The 22,763-nt window shown below is 42.6% G+C and overlaps 1 protein-coding gene across 1 annotated transcript in view; it reads right to left on the reverse strand.

Moving 5' to 3' along the window:
• RASGRF2 (Ras protein specific guanine nucleotide releasing factor 2) overlaps positions 1-22,763 on the reverse strand; it is a 150,572-nt gene that overhangs the window by 96,941 nt on the left and 30,868 nt on the right. The window contains exon 2 of the mRNA XM_054398139.1: positions 820-926. Coding sequence (XP_054254114.1) covers positions 820-926 — 107 coding nt within the window. The remainder of the gene's footprint in view (positions 1-819; positions 927-22,763) is intronic.

The raw sequence follows: 22,763 nt of genomic DNA on the forward strand, positions 1-22,763 counted from the left end.
CCAGGTGATACGAGACCAGGTGATACAAGCTTCAGGGACTCATTTCACAAGTTCTAAAGTAAAAACCACTAGCTGGTAGTGTTCATTTTCAGTCATAAAGCAAAATCACTTCTGTTTATATGGCTCATGTCCTAAGCAACTCAGGAAATGCCTGGTTCTTTGTGCGTTACCATGGCACTGTAGATTAGCTGAGGAGAGTGTCTGTGAGAGGATGCTGGAGGAAGTGTGTTTCAGCAAAGACGTTGGCCTCCGAAAACCATTGCACAAACCTTCAGTTAGATGATTTGCACTCAGGTTATATTGTAAACCCTGCCCATTCACCTCACAGACCTTTTCTTAGGGAAATACTGCTTCATGGCTAGAAGTATTGCCATAGCCCTTTGCACAAACCAGATCATTGTTCAGGACTTCAGCTTTGAAGCAAAGGTTTTATTTGTTGCACTTCATCATCACAATGGTTTGACATCCTCTTTCTTACATTTATTTCTATATAAGAGCTTTTTAAGCAACATTCATTCATTTATTTGGCATATCACTCGTTTCTTCATTCACATAACATACTTTGCATCTAACAGTGGAATAGTCCTAGGGGTTTCCAATAAAAAGAGTATTCTTCTTGAACCAATTTAAACACAACCACTCATAAATGATAAAATACAGTAATATAAGCATGAATGATAAAGGCATTTTTCTTAAAAAATACCCATAGTCCACCAGTAATGCCTACCTAATAAGCTGTAAAATTTATTTCTGTTCAGAAAGTGAATTTAAATTTTCAAATTATTATCAATTTATTTACAATAAAATCAAGTTTCATACCTGGCTTGGTGAATAGCTTCCACCCATTCGTCTCCATCAACTTCATCTTCACAACGGAGCTCCAGTGGTTTTTGCCCTTCATGGCCAAAAAGAACAGTGAAGTAATGCTGCAAATTAGAAAGGGAAAAAAATGTTCAGAAACTCTTTTAAATGTGTACGTATATTTATATATATAAAATAATTTTTAAAAACCCTGACTTTTTAAACACAGCCCACAGCATTGCCAGCCTAGGAAGATATGTTTTAAGATAATAGTCATGAAATAGGAATTGAAGTTGAAATTGTATGTTTAACATATTCCCTTGGGTATCAAGGTAATAGCTTTCATGATACTTAATGTAAGCTACTGTTCTTAAGCTCCCACATACAAGAAAACAGAACATAATTCCCTAAGAAGCTTCTATGATCAACTACAATAGGGTAACTGTAGTAGGATGTCTACAGTTCTTTTTCTTTTGCCTTTTTTCACCTGATAGACACCAGCAGGGATATCAAACCTGGAACTGCCACCATTTCCCCACAAGGATATGCACTGGGTCTAGTTTATTTCTTCACTTTTCCAGAAGTACAAGGAAAGTGTCCTTGATCATACATCACATTCCCAGAATGGTTTTGCCCTTCCTTTGAGATGCCTCATCCATAACTGTCACTGCAACAACTTTTTGTTCTCACAAGACATGTCATATTCTTCAATGGCATTTCTTACATAAAGGATGTTGCCCACAGTATGTTCCATAGAACACAGAATTTCAGGAAAGTTTTTTTGCTGCTTTTGGAGTGTAGTAACAATATTAGTAGATCACTCAGTTCCCTTCATGACTTAGAACTTCTCGACCGCTCTTCCATGTTCATCCCAGTTAGCAGGGAACTGATTATAAACATATATGGCAGCAATTACTTTCTGAAGTCTAACAGCAAATTCCAAACTTGCTATAGTCAGCAATTGAGGTACATAACCTGCATCCTCCCATGCCATTAGCTATTGCTTATGGCAGTAAGAAACCTGAAGTGAAGTTGAGAAACATTCTGCTTTCCTTGTCAAATCCATGGCTTAGCTGAAAAAGCTTTCCTCAGCCAAAAACCATGCTGGAGATCAAGCAAATACAAAACACCTCAGAATTAAAAGTAATTTCCCAGAAAGGAGGAACACAAGCATAAATAGAAACGGAAGGGATGAAATTTTACCTGCTGGGAATTGGCTGCAGATATCATCAACACCAATAACAAATTTTGTCCCTATAAAGAGAGATTGTTTCAGCCATTTACTAGCCCCTTCTGAAACATCTGGCAGCTTGATATGCACATACTACACACAAGTCAGCTGCACAGTGTGCCTGGAGCAGCTTCAATACACCCCAGATGCACTGGATTCACTACACTGGCTCTAGCACTGTCTGTGCACCTGTATCTGCTCTGAGCTTTGTGCTTGGGGACTTCATATTTACAAAACCCAGCTGCTTCTGTGCATCTGAGTACACTCATATGCAGGGTTTCATTTTGGATAACACGACTACACAACATGACATCCTACAGGGAGAAAACTACTCACTCGTGCATTATAGTAATTTACTAAACATTGTTGTGTGTATACAAAACAGTTTTCATACAGAAGACCATAAGCACTGTAGGATTATCAACAGACCAACATAAAAGACACAAGATGAAAATAAGAAGCAGCATTTACATTTAACAGATTATAAAGTCCAGGTTCAGATCCATTAGATTGCAGAAACTAAAGAACTCCAGAGCACAGATGAGGATCAATAAATCATTGAAAAACTATGGTTTGGTGGTTGGTTTTTTTGACAGTGTATATCAAGCTTGAGTGCCATGAACAGAATGAAACATTTAATTGGGTCCATAGGATTCTCTACAACAGTGATAGATAAAAAGGTTTATAACAACACAGTGCTGTTGAAAACAACTTACAGGACAGTAAAAACTAAAACAAGCTTACACACAAATGTCCTCTGTTTATAAACTGGAATAGTCTATTTAAAAAAGTATATTTAAAGACAAATCACACTTTTCAGAGTTGCATTTTATGTAACTTGTTATTTCTGTTTCATAAAGCTGCTAGATATAAAATTAGAATAAAGACACAAGTGTAGACAAGAACTGGATTTAATCCCATTGTGTAGGGTTTCAAGTTAAGGGACAGACAATATTACAGTCCCCTCTACTTTTTCTTTTAAAGAGAGATAACTCAGACCTTTTTTGATCAAAAGTCATCTCATGTCACAGAATTTAAACTTAGAGGTGTGCAGTTACTATGGTGATAGGCATGATCTAAGTGCTCTAGTTACACCAAGAAAACGCACAAATTCAAACAAACTTAGAGGGCTACTAAAGCAGGACTGGATCCAATGGAAGCAACAGCTAAATGATAAAGACATTTGTTTTCAGATGCTAATTTAAAAAACATTTACATCCTCTACCTGACTCAAACCCCATTCAACTATCACATCATTTACCCAGAAGCAGTCAACTCTACAGTAACATTTATATATACATATATACATATAGTAGACATATATAATTTTAGCAGTGACATTCAATCTGCTAAACATCTCAGCTTCCTCATCACTGCAGTACAGTAAAAGTAAAATCCACCTGTTTGCATAAACACTATTAGTTCCTTGAGGTGACGACAGCAAATATTTATGAATTCTAGAACACATTTACATCAACTACTCATCATCATTCATCCTGTCTGTTAGACTAGCTGACTTTGTTTGAAGATGGACAATGATTTTTTTTAACTGTGTTTATTCTGTATATCATCAGACTCATAGCAAATAAAATTAACATTGTGTAGTTTTAGATAAAACAAATTAAGTCATTCATTTTAATAGAAACACCTTCAGCTGAGTTCCCCAAAGTAAAGCCTGGAAAAATACGGAGGGAAATTTCCATATAACTTGTATGGGTATGAAGGCACTATCTTGAATGACAGTCAAGATTTACAGAATAATGGAATTAAGATGCATCAAGAATATTGCTGTGCACAACTTCTCTGATTTGTATCTAGTGCAAATCAGACTTTCTTCCTACAATGAAAAGGAAAGACTAAGGAATGGTCTGATGGACATCTTCACTTCAGAAGCAAGACTGGCACAAGATTAAGACTCTGAGTGAAAGAAATCCTGTAACAGGGCTCCTTGCTGACTGCAGTTCACACTACACCTTTGTACTTGAAAAACTGTCCAAATAATGTCTGTGTTCAAAACAAGAAAAAAGCTCTGAAGAGCCTGTGTTCTCTAAAGTGAAAATCAAGCATTGTTCTGCTAAAACCAAAACAAAACCTAAAGCAACCAAACAAGAAATAGCCCCAAACAAAACAAAACAAACCAACCAACCAAACAAACAAAAAGACAGCTCAAATGATATACAGCCTGTAACAGAAACACTAACATTGAGGCAGATACAGCTTCCGTCACTACATACACCCCTCAGAAACAGCAGAACGTTGTTTATGAAGCATTTGTTTTTTATGAAGATTCACACTGACCCAAGAACCATCCTCTCCAATGCAGCAACAATCCCATACCTCTTTCTTTTCCCTCCACCTCACACAAAAACTGCAAAAGACATCTCCTAACCTATCTCATATCTCCTATCTCCTGTTGACTTAATCACTGTATCTGTTGTGTCAGTTACTCCTTTTCATTTCCCAGCAGTTGTAGTAACCCAACTTGACTTTTCTATTTGTAAATTAGTGGTGATGGCTACAACACCTAAGTTACTGGAACACTGCAGGACCAAAGAGAATGAGCACTCATCTTCCCATGGTGGTGCTGTTGCTTGTCACACGCAGAACAATTCCCACCCTAGATAATAACACTGCTTGACAATTCCCACTACAAGCTCCCGCCTTCAGCTCCTCGTAAATTTGGTCAGCTTTGAATGTCCAGATGGAAAAAACTCACACTGGAGAAATCATGCATGTGTAAACAGCAGTTTTGTGAACTTAAAATTGCATCAGCACAGCATATAAACATTTAAATTATGTTTCAAAAGATTCTAAGGTGACTGCCAAACTTTATGTTACTGTGGGCTTGTAAATGATAAGTGAGGTAACAGTTGCTTCCCTATGAACTGATTTTCCTAAACCATTCTTACTTACATAAAACAAATTTAATTATCTTCATAATTTGCTATAAAAATACCATTTAAAAGCTTAAATGGGCCATGATCTCATTAGATGCTGTTTCCTAATCTTTTAGTGACTTACTGCACAGTCTTGGTTTAATCATTCAAACCAGAACTTGGAGAGTAATTTTAAAAGAAACTCCAGCTGTCAATATCGATAAGAATGGAGACTGTACATGGAAAACATGGGGAAAAGTTAGTCTGTGAATCAAGGTTGCTCCCAAAAATTAAAGCCCTAACAAAAGTCTGTTTTCACTTGCTCTATCTTGAAGGCTTATTTTCACTACCTGATGTTTAGAAGAGCGTGTTTAGAATCAAGAATCAAGAAGGTTGGAAGAGACCTCAAAGGTCATCGAGTACAACCTGTCACCCTACACCTCATGACTATTTAAACCATGGCACCAAGTGCCACGTCCAATCCCCTCTTGAACACCTCCAGGGATGGTGACTCCACCACCTCCCGGGCAGCACATTCCAATGGCCAACCACTCTCTCTGTGAAGAACTTTCTCCTCACCTCCAGCCTAAACCTCCCCTGGCGCAGCTTGAGACTGTGTCCTCTTGTTCTGGTGCTGGTTACCTGGGAGAAGAGACCAAACCCCTCCTGGCTACAGCCTCCCTCCAGGTAGTTGTAGACAGCAATGAGGTCTCCCCTGAGCCTCTGCTTCTCCAGGCTAAACAACCCCAGCTCCCTCAGCCTCTCCTCATAGGGCTTGTGCTCAAGCCCCTTTGAGGCTAAAAGAGGTGAGAGAGGCTATTAATTAAAATTTAAGTTGACAAGCGAAAACCGCTCCTCATTCTTGATTACTAAAGAGATTTGAGTTTCAGAATCTGTAAACCTGCACACATCTCAAGAACTAGTAAGTTATCTGGAGGAATGGGAAAAATCACTGCAGCAAGTGATTTGAAGAATCCCCAATAAACTTAAAAGAAGCAAACTGCAGTCTAAATCAAAGCACCTTGTACTATTGAAGGACTTGTTAGCTCATTAAGTTTTCAGCAGTGTTATACTGACAGTATTTTGCCTGTCTTCTCAAATACAATACATTATATGTATTCCGCATTTCTTATAACCTGGGGGAAGAGGAAAGAAAAGAAGGGTATATATTTGGAAGAAGGAAGCATCCCTAAAAAGGAACAAGTGAAAAAGGATGAGTGTATGAAGGTGAAGGAACAATTTGGGGGAGAAGAAAGCAATCTCTTCTCATCACTTGATCAGTACCATATTAATGATAAGGAGAGTACTATGCCTTGAATCAAGGGAAGGCAAATGCCAGAGTTTTGCCATGTCTTGAGACTTGCTGTGCCACTAGTACTGGCAGGGAATTCGTAGATGATTCTTCTTAAATTAGCATGAGGATGGAATAACAACAGGAGTGTAGAAAACTGTGACAATAGTTTTAAAAGTTTCCAGGGAGATCTACGAAGCCAGTACATTTTATGTTTGTGTCACACCAACTAGCAGATCCAATAATGAGAACCGGATTAGTGGATGTCACAATTAGTATGATGTACTCATGAAGAGCCAGTATGGCTTTTGTAAAAGGATGTCATCTCCTCTAAACCCAGTGGAGTTCTCTGGACGGGTCAGCAAGCATTAGGATTATGATGACATGGTTTTCCAAATGCCTTTGACAGATTTTTAGGGAAACACTTAAGCATTTAGGACTCACAAGAAAAGCATTCCCCCATGGATAAAAAAGAAAAAATCTGATCAAAAGCTAGGAAAGAGAGCTAGAATATTGAACCACCTGTCAATTCTTACAATGGAATCAGTCATTAAAGAACTTCCTCTGGGAACTGCATTGAGGACTGGGACAGGCATTACAAAGGATGACAAAGTTTGTTAATTATTCAAAATAGTAATTATAAGAACCTGTTAAAAAGAACTGCAGACTCAACACGCCTGAACAACTGGACAGTGAAATGGCAATTGAAATTTGCTGTACAGAGATGTAGATTGACATGTATAACAAGAAACTCTGATCAGCACATGTGAAAAGACGGACTCTGTACTTGGTACTACCACTCAGCAGTAAGACCCTGAAGTAAGTTCCATGAAAACACCAACCCAATGTGCAGCAGCTGCCTGAAAAACAAACCAGAGTGCTAGGGAAAGAAGCAAAACTAAGTAGACAAGGATGTTATGCTACTAAACATTCTTGAATACTGTAAGTAGCTTTGTACTTCCCATCACAGAAAGGGCAACATAAAATGGGAAATGGTCAGGAAAAAGATAAAAGTAGTATGGAAACACTTGCGTATGTTCAAATCAAATATCCCTACAAGTGAAAACTTAAAATGAGACTCTTCAGTACAAAGAAAGGAACAGATTTGGGATACAACATGGGTCCACAAAATCATAAGAGATGCAAAATAGGTGGATAGGGATTCAAATAAAGAAACAGATTTCAAAACAAACAGAAGAAAGTGGTCCTTTATGCAACTGGTAATAAACTGGTGTGGCTCTTTGACAAAGGAACTCTTAAATGCCTTAATTGTCAAAGGGGTTGCAAGGAGATAGAGAGTTCACCATAGAGAAATTGTGGGTTACTGAACACAAAATTCACATATTCAGTAGTCAAACAGTCCTGAAGCTGAAAATAACTATAATCTTAAAAGTTGTTGGGATGGAAAGGAAAAGCAAATATTGTATCTAATTTGATGTCCTCTCTGGCATGTCCCTATGGCCAAAATGTGAGACAGGATATTAGCCTAGTTTCACCATTGGTCCACTCAAATAAAGCCTTTCTCGTAGTCTTATGAGAGCTAATTAAAACTTCATTTGATGGTAGTTAAGTCTTCTAAAACCGTGAACTTGCTTTACACTTTATTATAAACAAGACACATTGGCGTTTTCATGAAGCACTGGTTCTTATTAATTGTCTGGATTTTTTCTTCCATATTTTGGGCTTGAGTCTTTAAAAACACAGAGAGGCAATCTGCAAAACTGGCAGACATCCACTACAGTATGTCCTCTTCTGTGTTTCTCTGTGGTGGCACCTAAGGATTCGGCGGCGGGGGGGGAAGATAGGGGGGGAAGATAGGGGGGACAGTGGGTATCTTGATGGAATCTGGTATTGAACAGCACTACACACAAAAATTTCTAGATGTAAATGACAAGAGAGGTGTTATCTGCCAAGTCACTGGCCCAAAAACACATTGCAAGGCATTGCTTTGGATCTCCATTTCCCTCAGAGAGGGTATTCAGATATGGGCTGTGTGTGTTCTGGGTTTGGTTTAACATTAGTCAATTATATGCACCCTACTGTCTTCATACCTACACTGTATGGTAGATAAGATGGCTTTGTGTCTTCTCCTTTTAACCAACATTAATCAAGTTACAACCTGCTGTATGAAATCTATTCTGGTATCTGTCAGAGAATCATCTTCCTGAGCCATTCTGCAAATATCGTCTCAGCCATGAGCAAGAGCATTCTGAGGTCATTATATTTAAATATGTAATCACCCAGTTTGGAATTAGGGAGATCATGCATAAATGTACCATGTTTTATAAACTCCTAGTAAACAGGTGAAAAACCTCATACTCAGCTTGCATGTAAAACAGAAATCAAAGAATACACAAAAGTCACCACAGACCGTAATTCTCTTGTAACTCTGTTGACTTGCTTCAAAATTATGCCAAATTACAATGGTTTATAGCATTTGTTTTCATGGATGAGAGATCAGGCTAATATGGCCCCATCTGCTGTATTTTCAATGCAGACCATTTGTACTTCATCACTAGTTTATCAGCAGGGAAAAATCCTGTCACACAGAAGGAAATTTCACAAAGTAAAGCCTACAGGAACTGATACAATACAGTAAGCGCAGCTAAGTTATTAACTAATAATAAACTGAACATGGATCCCATGGTCTCAAAATGCATTTGACATTGTCCAGTGGGAATTTCCTGCCAGAAATCACAAGCTGCTTGCTAGAAGGCTGCAGAACATTTCCCCTCTTCTTGCAGCATTCATTACTGCTACTGTCTCCAGTGCCTTGTGCTGAAGAGAAGTATGGTCTATAATGAGGGTACAGGACTGGAATTCAGGACAGTCAGGCTAAGTGTCTCATTTTCTTGGGAACTCTGTATATGAGACAGGTCTCCCAAAGGCTTTCTGGCAACCAGCCTGTGACTTGCTCTCTATCATTACGCCTGAGCCTGGCAGACCAATCCACAAAGGCCTTCTCTATCAGAGCAGTCCACAAAGGCCTTTATTTATATTTTTTAGGGACCTGCATTCCAATATGCTCACAATGGAACAATCACAGCATTCCTAGAACTATTGCCTTCAGACAGGTTTTCTGTGACTGACACTGATACACCTCTATATCTAACTTCATTAGGTGACTGGCCAATAGGTGTACCCTGAAGATACTTTCTGTATCTATAGTTATATCTTCTGCATTTCTTTAAAGTGAAAGCCAAATCAAACTCACTCAAACCAAGAGACAGATAAGATTTCTCCAAACGCCTAATTGTGTAAGTTCCTTCTGCTCACTACTGTATGTTCTCAACTGCATTCCTAGGAGTCTCACCTTCCCAAGCACTGGGAGAAGGACACAGCACACAGGTCTGCAGATCCCACTTACAAATCAATCTCTACATTTTAGCTATCCCTTGTTACCTTAGATACCTTCCAATCTTCAGTTTCTTTATAGTACATTCCATAAGCCCACAAAGGGAAAATCATAGAATACCCTGGATTGGAAGGGACCTTTACAAGTCATTCAGTCCACTCCCCTGGGGCCTACACTCAGCAACATGTTCCAGAGTTCCACAACCCTCATAGGAAAGAATGTCCTCCTAATGTCCAATCTAAAACCACCCAGCTCTAGTTTAAAACCATTGCCCCTTGTCCTAGTGCTACGTGTCCTTGTAAGCAGTCCCTCCACCGTTTCTTGTAGGTCCCCTCCAGGCATTGGAAAGCCTCTGTACCGTCTCCCAGGAGCATTCTCCTCTCCAGGCTGAGCAACCCCAGCTCTTCCAGCCTGTTTTCACAGAAGTGCACCAGCACTCTGATCATTTCTGTGGCATTCTTCTAGACCCTCTCCATCAGGTCCATGTGTCTTTCTTTTCTGGAGAGCCCCAGAGCTGGGGCAGAATCACCTCCCTCAGTCTGCTGGTCACACTTCTTTTGATGAAGCCAGGATGTGATTGACCTTCTGGACTGCAAGTGCACACTGTTGGCTTGTGTCCAGATTCTTGTCCACCAGTACCCACAAGTGTTTTTTCACAGGGCTGCTCTCTATCACATCCTCCCACAGCCTGGCTTGATAGTGGGGGTTATTCTGACCCAGGTGCAGAACCTTGCGCTTGGTCTTGTTGAACTTCACAAGGTTCACCTGGGCCCACCTCTCCAGCTTGTCCAGGTCCCTCTGGCATATTGACTGCACCACTCAGCTTGGTGTTGTCTGCAAATTTGATGAGGTTGCACTCCATCTCAATGTTTGTATCGTTGGTGAAGACATTAAACAGCATTGGTCCCAGTATGGTCCCTTGAGGGACACCGCTCGTCACCCATATCCATCTGGATATTGAGCCATTGAGCACTACCCTCTGGATGTGACCATCCAGCCAATTCCTTATCCACTGAACAGTCCATGCATCAAATTTATACCTCTGCAACTTAGAAGGATGTTGTGGGAGACTGTGTCAAAGGCCTTGCAGAAGTCCAGACAGATGACATCCATTACCCTGCCCCTGTCCACTGATGTAGTCACTCCATTGTAGAAAGCCACTAGCTTGGTCAGGCAGGACTTGTCCTTAGTAAAACCATGCTGGCTGTCTCAAATACCTCACTCTTATCCATGTGCTTTATCAGAGCTTCTAAAAGGATCTGTTCCATGGTCTTCCCAGGCACAAAGGTGAGGCTGACATGTCAGTAGTTCCCAGGGTCCTCCTTTCTACCCTTTTAAGAAATCTCTGCAATGTTTCCCTTCCTCCAGTCTCCAGGGACTTGCCAGGACTTTTCAAATATCATGGAGAACGGCTTGGCAACTACAGCAGCCAATTCTCACTTAGCTCTGGGATGCTTCTCATCAGGTTTCATGGACTTGTCTATGTTGAAGTTCCTCAGCTGGTCACAAACCTTATCTTCATTTACAGTGAGAGGATCTTTATCCCTCTGGTCCCTATCTTGCAGTGTCAGGAGAAAGGCTGACAGTGAAGACCAAAGAAAAAAAAGTTGTTGGGAGCTTCAGCTTTCTCCTGGTCTGTTGTTACCAGCCTGCCAGCAGATATGGGGGTGGTTGAAATCCCACAGCAGGACAAGAACCTGTGATAAAGCCATGAGCCATGATCTCCCATGACAGAGCCTGTGAGGTCTTCCTTTGAAAAATTTCGAATCAATCATAGAATCATGGAACCATCGAATCATAAAATCAGTCAAGGTTGGCAGGGACCACAAGGATCATCTCGTTCCAACCCCCCTGCCATGGGCACAGACACCTCACGCTACATCAGGCTGGCCAGAGCCTCATCCAGCCTGGCTGCAAACACCTCCAGAGATGGGGCCTCAACCACCTCCCTGGACAACCCATTCCAGGCTCTCACCACTCTCATGGGGAAGAACTTCTTCCTCACGTCCAGCCTGAATCTCCCCACTTCCAGCTTTATTCCATTCCCCCTAGTCCTATCACTACCTGATAGCCTAAAAAGTCCCTCCCCAGCTTTCTTGTAGTCCCCTTCAGATACTGGAAGGCCACAAGAAGGTCACCTCGGAGCCTTCTTTTCTCCAGACTGAACAGCCCCAACTCTTTCAGTCTGTCCTCATAAGAGAGGTGCTCCAGCCCTCTGATCACCCTGGTGGCCCTTCTCTGGACACCTTCCAGCATGTCCAGATCCCTCTTGTAATAGGGGCTCCAGAATTGGACTCAGTACTCCAGGTGGGGTCTCACCAGAGCTGAGTAGAGGAGGAGAATCACCTCCCTTGTCCTGCTGGCCACACTTGATGCAGCCCAGGCTCTGGTTGGCTTTCTGGGCTGCAAGTGCACATTGACAGCTCATGTTGAGCTTCTCATCCACCAGCACCCCCAAGTCCTTTTCTTCAGCGCTGCTCCCATGCCAGTCACTGCCCAGCCTGGATTTGTGCTTGGGATTGCCTCGACCCAGATGCAAGACCTTGCTCTTGTTGAATCTCACGAGGTTGGCTTGTGCCCACCTCTCCAGCCTGTCCAGGTCCCTCTGGATGCCATCCCTGCCCTCCAGCCTGTCTGCTGCACCACACAGCTTGGTGTCATCAGCAAACTTGCTGAGGGTGCACTCAATGCCACTGTCCATGGCACCGACAAAGATGTTGAACAAGACTGGTCCCAGGACTGAGCCCTGAGGGACTCCGCTTGTCACTGGCCTCCACTGGGACATGGAGCCATTGACAGCCACTCCTTGGGTGCAGCCATCAAGCCAGTTCTTTATCCATCTAGTGGCCCACCCATCAAACCCCTGTGTCACCAGTTTGGAGAACAGGATGTCATGCGGGATGTTTAATGCAATCTGAAACATTTTCAGACACAAGATTCAACCTGTATGTGGAGAGTCAGGTACAAGCTTGGACCACAAGCTCCTGCAGTGAAACTTTTGCAGTGCAAACAGTGGAAAAGGAGTACATAAATCCCATTTTTCCTTCTGAAGACCTATTCTGGCACAGAAGTAGGGGCACAGCTCCTCACTTCCTCTATACTGCCATTTCTCCTGTGTCCTATTAGCTGCCTTCCCACTGGGGTCGAAGAGAAGGAAATGAACAGTCACATTAGTCCAAATTCTGGTGCCTCCTCAAGCATTTAACAGCTAAAGAGAATCAACATTACAGTGTTAATGCATAGCTAAGCACAACACAGCTGTATTAGTAGAAAACTGTGCTGCTCACAGTGACAAAAAAATAAAGGACAGATGGGGGAGACTGACAGAAAGAGACAATGGGGAATACTGTAATCAGTGGCAGTTGTACACATCTTTCAGGAATTAGGCTTTGTATTTTTGTCTTTTTCACTCTGTCTCATTTCTTCACCATTCTTAGCATGCCTAATACTTCTGCATGTACTGAAAGCCTTTCCCTCTTTGTCCATACCACAGCCAGAGCACCCACTCTCCAGCTTTCTTGTCTGATAATGACAGAGCTCCTCCACATAAATTCAGCCATAAACTATCTTAGCATTTGTTTTGCCCTGCAAAAGACAACCCTGTATTTTAATTAAAAGATCAGACTTTAAAGGCCAGAAGGTACATTTATAACCTTCTAGTCTGCCAACTTATGTAACACAGGCCAGAAAAATCTCACTAGACAGCTCCTGCCTGAAATATGCAGGATCAAGGTGAAACACAGACCCTCCTTAATAAATCCTAACATAAGAAATAATGAAAAATCCACTAAGTCCATGTTCAATTGCTCTAAGTACTACATTACCCTCACTACTAAAAACATGTCATTTCAAACAGGAAATTAATGAAATTTCTCGTAATGCAAGAGTGAAGCCTGGGTTTCTCAGTAAATACAAAGGCACACCAAAAAAAAAAAACAAACAAGGTAAACAGGTATATAACTACCCCAATTCATACACTTAAACAATTTTTATAGAGCAAGTAATTTTGAAGTGTTAATTTCTAGGAAGCGGATTAATTGACTGGCTTTCTAATTATATTCTGAAGATATGCAAACACAGCATTTGTCATTTTTAAAGCTCTTTACAGACAGTTACTAATCTTCTAACTCCTCTTCAAGGTAAGAATTATGGTGCTGATTTTAGACACAAGGATATGTGCGAAGATGCCCAAATATAGATCTGCTGTAAATGAGTTCAACTCAAGACTGCTATAAACAGACCTTCTCTGCTCAAGTGAGCCAACACACGACAGAGAAGCAAGAATAAGAAGTCAGCACATCCTAGACCTTGTTACATATCTGTTATATATAATCATATCTGTCTATAAACAGTTTCAGGAAAAAAACAACACTCAAATTTTTCAAGCAACTGACACTCAAATTTTTCAAGCAACTGCAGTATTCTGTGAGAATAGGGATAAGATCAGTACAGTCAACCACCAGCACTAAAGACCATACACAATGCTTTCAATACTTCCTATCAAACCTGAATAGGTTTTATGACATGGAAAAACATCTTTCTTGGAGCCACCATAACCACTGACAGCCCTGCTCTGTGGTTAAGTAGTCCTAGCGATTGAAGTCTGGATATAACCTAATATGAACCTTGGGAAGAAAAGTGACAGAATGTAGTTTTAAGCAAGAGAAGAGTATTTCAACACCAGCCACATGTTCTCCTGCCTAGATCTCCCCCCTCTATTTACTTATACTCCACTGAAAGGACTTCTGGCTCCCACCTGAACCAAACTCAGGAGGCCAAGGAACATCATTCAAATAGTCCATGATCTCCTCAGAAGTGAAAACAGTGCTTCTCTAAGCACTACTCACACAGAAACAAGTTCTTCGTTAAACGTACACTTATCAATCTCATCCCTAAAGACTGTGAGTAGAAAAGCAGTACTTACACATTTGAAGGAACTATAACTAAGCCTCTTAGCATACCTGGACATTCAAGACCACCAAGCAATGGTTTGGACTGCTCTGTCTCAAAACCACCAGAGTATATAGGGTATACAGAGAGCAAGAAAACATTTACCTCATCTCAGGACATCAAAGATCCAGTAGCTGAGTTGTTTCGTATCTCACCTACTTAGAAACATTTGAATCAATTTTCTGTGACATTTAGGTACACATCTTGTAACTACTATCCTTTAAATCCTCCAAGTAATCAAGAAAAAAAATAAAATAAAATCCAATGCACCTCACCTTGGCCAAGATTCAGTCTGTGCAATGATCCTTCCCTAACCCTCAGTAGTATTATTTCAATTTCTGACTCTCCATTGTTAAACCCTGGTTTATTACCAGAATACGCTGAAATGTCCTTAACTGAGGAAGCTGCTTGGATATGGTGTACCAGTAAACTAACCCTTCTTGCATATATAAATAAGAGTCTTGCACTGAAAAGAGTGTCACATCCACTAGCATTTTATATGAAAGGTGAGAACTGAACTGTTCTACAGAAGTGTTGGGCCAAAAATTTGGTTTCAAAATTTGACTGGAGATTGATGAAATATGTCTATGGCTTGTGTAAAATAAAATTATTTTCAGGCTATAAAAAACAATAGTAGAAGCCAAACATTTTATAATATTTACTGCCAAAGACCCACCTAAGCATACATTCAGTTTTCAGCAATTTACCTAACTACAACTATAGTACATATTTTCTTTTCAGGTTTTCACTATTATGTTAGCTGTAAAAAAAACATTCAACAGGTTGCCTGTTAGTAACAAGGATTTTGCAGTGTGTGCAATGTGAAGTACTTTAAACACTCAGACATTATACCTGATTTTTCAACCAGACGAGTGTCATGCATAAAGCAATAGGAACGTTGAAGGTCCCTTTTTAAGCAATTTAACAGCTACTCACTTTCTCTGAAAATACAATAGAAATATTTCCCATCTTCTAGATAATGCCTGTGTTCTGATTCCCCTAAAATGTTGGTTGTGAATGCTCTGGTTTTAATCACACTTGTCATTCTAACACTATTAAACAACAAGGTTTGTACAAAGAGAGCAATAGGAAGTAAATTAGGGTAATAACCAGATCTAATTCTCACTCTTTCAAGAGCCTGGACGAGAAGACCCACATTTCTATTTATACATGGCCACAGATTTTGCTGGAACAGTGTTAACATCTACTGGCATGACCTCCTATCTGTTCAAACACTAAGAACACCTTAACTGAACCTTTTAGTGTGAGAAAGTTTTCTCTTCTCCACACCAAAGTCTAGTGTTTCAAAGATACCAGCATAAGGACTGCCTCAATGTGGGAAACAAGGAAGCAAGCATTTTCCCAGCTGACGATTGGGTGTTCTCCCTCTTTGGAGCTTCAGATTTCCTCCAAACCTCAGTAAGCCCACTAATGCAGGGATCATGTTACCTCCAGCTTGCTTTGAGGGGAGTTTGCATGGAGGTGAAAGGGTCACCAAAATCTTTTGAGAGAGAAATAAGCTCTAGTTGTCATGTCCTTAACGAAATAAAGGCATTTTAGGATATATGCATCCTGGCAAAACACCTTCAAGAGGCATGAACATTTGTCCCATTGCCTCTCTTTGGCTACAGATACCAGTTTTTATTGCTTCATTACCAATGCCACATCTTCAGAGAAACTGAACTTGTAAAACTTATACATTTCCTCCCTTCGGAGATGACATGAACAGAGCTGTGTGAACTAAACCTATCTTTTGTGTGCTAATTTTTAGCTTGTGTAGAAATAAAATGGGCTTAAGGCAAGTATACCCAAAACGGAGTTACAGAACTATTTTCAAAAATCCATTTAGTGATAATAGTCTTTCATCAACTCTTTTTTTGCCCTGAAGATATGATAATTCTGGGTGTCAAGTAAGCAAGTGTCATGCTTTTGCTGTATGGCATATTTACCAAAAAGTTGAAGAATCTTTTTATTCATGTTCAGCATGAGTTCCCTTTCCATCTGATGAGAGTTTCTGGCACCATATTAGTTAATACTGAACTTTGGAAGTACCTTACTGATAACTGATCCATTTCCAATATTCCACAATTGATGGATCACATGAGCATTTGAGCAGTGTCACCATTAGCTCTTCTGATACATACTCTCTTTTGTCAGGACAAGATGTGTACAGCAAGGTTTCATTCTCTAAACAAAGCCATTTGTTAGGTCATTTAGTATTAGAGGCATTTAAATTAATACCATTTTCCCTTACTGACTTTTCTGAAATACTTTCTTGCATAACAAGCTACTAAGGCAACAGTGAGAACTGAGAGCAATTCTAAGCTCAGTTAGAATTAAATCTATCCAGGTAGGTCAAGGAGAACAGTAAAAATTTCTATAGATACATTTATGGTAAAAAGCCTATGGAAAGAGTGGGCCCCCCTCTGAAAGGAAATAGGTGAACTGGTGACAAGTGACATGGAGAAGGCTGAGGTTCTCAATAACTTCTTTACCTCAGTCGTCACTGGCAAGGCCTCCAGTCACACTCCCGGAGTAATGGAAGATAATGGTAGAGACTGGAAGAAGGAACTGCCCATTGTAAATGAAGACCAGGTTCATGACCATCTGAAGAACCTGAAAGCGTTCAAGTCCGTGGGACCCAATGAGATACACCCATGGGTGCTGAGGGAACTGGCAGAGGAGGTTGCTAAATCACTCTCCATTATACTCCAAAAGTCATGGCAGTTCAGGGAAGTCCCCGCTGACTGGAAAAGAGGAAACATAATTCCCGTTTTCAAAAAGGGAAAGAAGGATGACCCAGGGAACTATAGACCTGTCAGTCTCACCCCTGAGCCTGGTAAGATCATGGAGCAGATTCTCCCAGAGGCAGTGTTGAGGCAAAAGAATAACAAAGAGGTGACTGGGTACAATCAACACATTTTCATCAAGGGCAAATCCTGCCTGACAAACCTGGTGGCCTTCTATGACAAGGTCATAAGATTAACAGATGAAGGTTGAGCAATGGACAGCATTTACCTGGACGCAAAGCCTTCAACACTGTCCCAAACAACATCCTGGTCTCCAAGCTGGTGCAGTCTGGGTTTGATGGATGGACCATTCAGTGGATAAAGAACTGGCTTGATGGCCACACCCAAAGAGTGGCTGCAAATGGTTCCATGTCCAAGTGGAGGCCAGCAACAAGTGGAGTCCCTCAGGGATCGGTACTGGGACCAGTCTTGTTTAACACTTTTGTTGGCGACATGGACAGTGGCATTGACATTACCCTCAGCAAGTTCACTGACAACCAAGCTGTGTGGTGCAGCAGACACACTGGAGGGAAGGGATCCATCCAGAGGGACCTGGACAGGCTGGAGAGGTGGGCCCATGACAACTTCATGAGGTTCAACAAGGCCAAGTGCAGGGTCCTCCATCTCAGTTGGGGCAATCCCAAGCACTGACATAGCCTGGGCAGTGACTGGTGTGAGAGCAGACCTGAAGAAAAGGTCTTGGGGGTGCTGGTGGATGAGAAGCTCAACATGAGCCAGCAGTGTGCACTTGCAGCCCGGAAAGTCAATCATATGCTGGGCTGCATCAAGAGAAGCATAGCCAGCAGGTCGAGGGAGGTGATTCTCCCCCTCTACTCCACTCTGGTGAGACCCCACCTAGAGTACTGCATCCAGAGTACTGCATCCAGTTCTGGAGTCCCTATTACAGGAAGGATCTGGATGTGTTGGAATGTGTCCAGAGAAGAGCCAAGAGGATGATCAGAGGGCTGGAGCACCTCTCCTATGGAGACAGACTGAGAGAGTTGGGGCTATTCGATCTGGAGAAGAGAAGGCTCTGAGGAGACCTTATTGTGGCCTTCCAGTATCTTAACGGCCTACAAGAAAGCTGGGGAGGGATGTTTTAAGGTGTCAGGTAGTGACAGAACTAGGGGGAATGGATAAAAAAGTACAAATGGGTAGGTGGTCAGACACTGGAAGGGTGGTGAGACACTGGAACAGGTTGTCCATGGAAGTGGTAGAAGCCACATCCCTGGAAGTTTTTAAGGCCAGGCTGGATGTGGCTCTGAGCAACCTGATCTAGTGTGTGGTGTCCCTGTCAATGGCAGATGGGTTGGAACTAGATGATCACTGAGGTCCCTTCCAACTCTAACAAATCTATGATTCTATGATCATCATTCTGAAGAAGACAGAGTCCCAGCTGATGAAGAAGGGGCAGAAAAGAACAGGCATCACTTTCACTCTTCCATGAAAGATTATATTGTGTGCAGAACAATGGGATTTTTCATTTGTTTTACACAAAGAAAATATTTAATGTTTTCCCTTCTTATGCAGCAGCAAATTTTTCTCCCTATGTCATGCTGCATGCCCAGCAGCAATAGCTTTCTCAAGTTACCCTGAATAAACAAAGAGATTTTAAGTTACTGAAGATCATCTTTGAGCAGGAAAGTCTTCCCATGACTATACTGTTACTGCTATTCAACAATAAATCCTATGGAGCCTTGGCTTGAGAACTGCAAAACAGTATCCCAGCCTTTGCTTTGCAGCAGGCTAAAGGCCAAGTGTTAGAGCCAAGAGGATGATTAGGGGACTTGAGCATCTCCCCTGTGAAGGGAGACTGAGAGCCCTGGGGCTGCTTAAGTCTGGAGAAGGGAAGACTGAGAGGGGATCTCATCAATGTGTACAAATATCTGAGGGGTGGGTGTCAAGTGGAGGGGGCCAGGCTCTTTTCAGTGCTTCACAGTGATAAGACAAGCAACAACGGGTTCAAACTTGACCATAGAAGATTTCACCTCAACATGAGGAGAAACTTCTTTACAGTGAGGGTGACAGAGTGCTGGAACAGGCTGCCCAGGGGGGTTGTGGAGTCTCCTTCTCTGGAGACTTTCAAAACCCAGCTGGATGCATTCCTGTGCAGACTACCCTAAGTGATCCTGCTCTGTCAGGGGGATTGGACCTGATGATCTCCTGAGGTCCCTTCCAACCTCTGATATACTGTATATATCTGTATATACTTGTTGCAGTATGGGCAACAAACAAGATGAACTGGAACTCTTGGTTCACCAGGAGAACTATGATGTAGTTGCCATCACAGAAACATGGTGGGACGATTCTCACAATTGGAGTACCACACTGGAGGGTTATAAGCTCTTTAGGAGAGACAGGCAAGGGAGAAGAGGAGGAGGGGTGGCCCTGTATAGTAGGGAATCCTTTGATGCCTCAGAACTTGAGGTTGCAGAAGAAAGGGTTGAATGCTTGTGAGTTAAAATCAGAGGGAGGCCGCACAAAACTGACATCCTGGTTGGAGTCTGTTATAGACCACCCAATCGGGACGAGGAGGCCGATGAGATATTCTATAAGCAGCTGGAAGCTGTCTCAAGATCATCAGACCTTGTCCTTGTGGGGGACTTTAACCTACCAGACATCTGCTGGGAACTTAATTCAGCAGAGAGGAGACAGTCCAGAAGGTTCCTAGAGTGCATGGATGACAACTTCCTGATGCAGCTCTTAGGTGAACCTACCAGGGGCAAGGCTCTGCTTGATCTGCTGTTCTCAAATAGAGAAGGGCTGGTGGGAGATGTGATGGTTGGAGGCTGTCTAGGGTGCAGCGACCATGAGATAGTGGAGTTTTCAATATGCAGGGAGATAGGGAGGAGCAGTAACAGAACCCTCACTTTGGACTTTCGGAGGGCAAACTTCAGCTTGTTCAGGCAACTTATTCAGAAAGTTCCCTGGGTAACAGCCCTTAAGAAGAAAGGGGTCCAGGATGGTTGGACCTACTTCAAACAGGAGCTCTTAAAGGCACAGGAACTGGCAGTTCCCACATGCCGTGAGACGAGCTGGCGGGGAAGACGACCGGCCTGGATGAGCAAGCAGCTCCTGAAGGATTTAAGGGAAAAAAAAGAGGGTTTATCGCCTTTGGAAAGGGGGGGAGGCAACCAGTGATATGTTTAAGGATGTTGCTAGATCATGTAGAAGAAAAATTAGACAGGCAAAAAGCACAGTTAGAAATTAAACTGGCCACTTCCATGAAGGACAACAAAAAGCATTTTTATAAATATATTAATGCTAAAAAGAGGGGCAAGAGGAGCCTCCACTCTTTATTGGACGTGGGGGTAACATTGTAACTAAGGATGAGGAGAAGGCTGAGATTCTAAATACTTTCTTTGCCTCCATTTTCAACAGTAAGGCAGGAGGACTTCAGGATAACTGGCCTCCTGAGCTGGTTGATGGGGTCAAGGAGCAGTGCTGTACTCCTGAAATCCATGTGCAATTAGTTTGAGACTTGTTGAGTCACTTGGATATTCACAAGTCCATGGGACCTGATGGGATTCATCCTAGGGTGCTGAAAGAGCTCGCAGATGAGCTGGCCAAGCCTCTCTCCATCATTTTCCACCAGTCCTGGCTCACTGGAGAGGTCCCAGAAGACTGGAAACTGGCCAATGTGACGCCCATCCACAAGAAGGGACAGACAGAAGAACCTGGGAACTACAGGCCTGTCAGCCTGACCTCAGTGCCAGCGAAAATCATGGAGCAGATTGTCTTGGGGGCTATCACTGCGCACCTGAAGGATAGCCAAGGAATCAGGCCCAGCCAACATGGATTTAGGAAGGGCAGGTCCTGCCTCACCAACCTGATCTCCTTCTATGACCAGGTGACTGCCTGGTGGATGTAGGAAAGGCTGTGGATGTAGTCTAGCTGGACTTCAGCAAGGCCTTTGACACTGTCCCCCACAGCAAACTCCTGGCCAAGCTGGCAGCCTGTGGCTTGGACAGCAGCACTCTGCGCTGGGTTAGGAACTGGCTGGAGGGCCGAGCCCAGAGAGTGGTGGTGAATGGTGCCACATCCAGCTGGCAGCCTGTCACTAGTGGTGTCCCCCAGGGATCAGTGCTGGGCCCCATCCTGTTCAATATCTTTCTTGATGATCTGGATGAGGGGATTGAGTCCATCATCAGTAAATTTGCAGATGACACCAAGCTGGGAGCAGATGTTGATCTGTTAGAAGGTAGAAGGGCTCTGCAGAGGGACCTTGACAGGCTGGACAGATGGGCAGAGTCCAAAAGGATGGCATTCAACAGGTCCAAGTGCCGGGTGCTGCACTTTGGCCACAACAACCCCATGCAGAGCTACAGGCTGGGGTCAGAGTGGCTGGAGAGCAGCCAGGCAGAAAGGGACCTGGGGGTACTGGTTGACAGGCGCCTGAGCATGAGCCAGCAGTGTGCCCAGGTGGCCAAGAGAGCCAATGGCATCCTGGCCTGCATCAGGCATAGTTTGGCCAGCAGGAGCAGGGAGGTCATTGTACCCCTGTACACAGCACTGGTTAGGCCACACCTTGAGTACTGTGTCCAGTTCTGGGCCCCTCAGTTTAGGAAAGATTTTGAATTGCTGGAGCATGTCCAGAGAAGGGCCACGAGGCTGGGGAGAGGCCTTGAGCACAAGCCCTATGAGGAGAGGCTGAGGGAGCTGGGACTGTTTAGCCTGGAGAAGAGGAGGCTCAGGGGAGACCTCATTGCTGTCTACAACTACCTGAAGGGAGGTTGTAGCCAGGAGGGGGTTGGTCTCTTCTCCCAGGCAACCAGCACCAGAACAAGAGGACACAGTCTCAAGCTGCGCCAGGGGAGGTTTAGGCTGGAGGTGAGGAGAAAGTTCTTCACAGAGAGAGTGGTTGGCCATTGGAATGGGCTGCCCAGGGAGGTGGTGGAGTCACCATCCCTGGAGGTGTTCAAGAGGGGATTGGACGTGGCATTTGGTGCCATGGTTTAGATAGGCATGAGGTGTAGGGTGACAGGTTGGACTTGATGATCTTTGAGGTCTCTTCCAGCCTTCTTGATTCTATGATTCTATGATTCTATATCTGTGGTACTGTGATACTGATTTTCTGCCAATTTGACAGAAATGTGCAGTTATTCACATCTTGAACTTGCCACGTAATCAAAGATACTTTTAAGTAAAGATCTACCTTCTGCTATGTTTGTTTCACAATACTTTGCATAACAAATTTCTGAAAAAGGTTGAGTCACACAGGGCAACCAAATCAGCTTCAGCTTGAATTTTAAAGGATGATATTGCACTTTCTTTTAGTGATGCCAGTATCAAACTTCTTCTGTCCTATTGGAGTTTCTCAAATTTATATTCACAATTCACACTTTTTATGTAGTAATGATCGAGTAAGTAGTCACACGGCAAATGCTGAAATTCAGTTTCCTCTACGTTTTTTTCCCACTTGCAAAATAATCTAATTTTTAACTGAACATCTTTTTTTCTGTAAAAACAA

The sequence above is a fragment of the Indicator indicator genome, chromosome Z (genome assembly GCF_027791375.1).
Source record: "Indicator indicator isolate 239-I01 chromosome Z, UM_Iind_1.1, whole genome shotgun sequence".
In the NCBI taxonomy this organism is placed as follows: Eukaryota; Metazoa; Chordata; class Aves; order Piciformes; family Indicatoridae; genus Indicator; species Indicator indicator.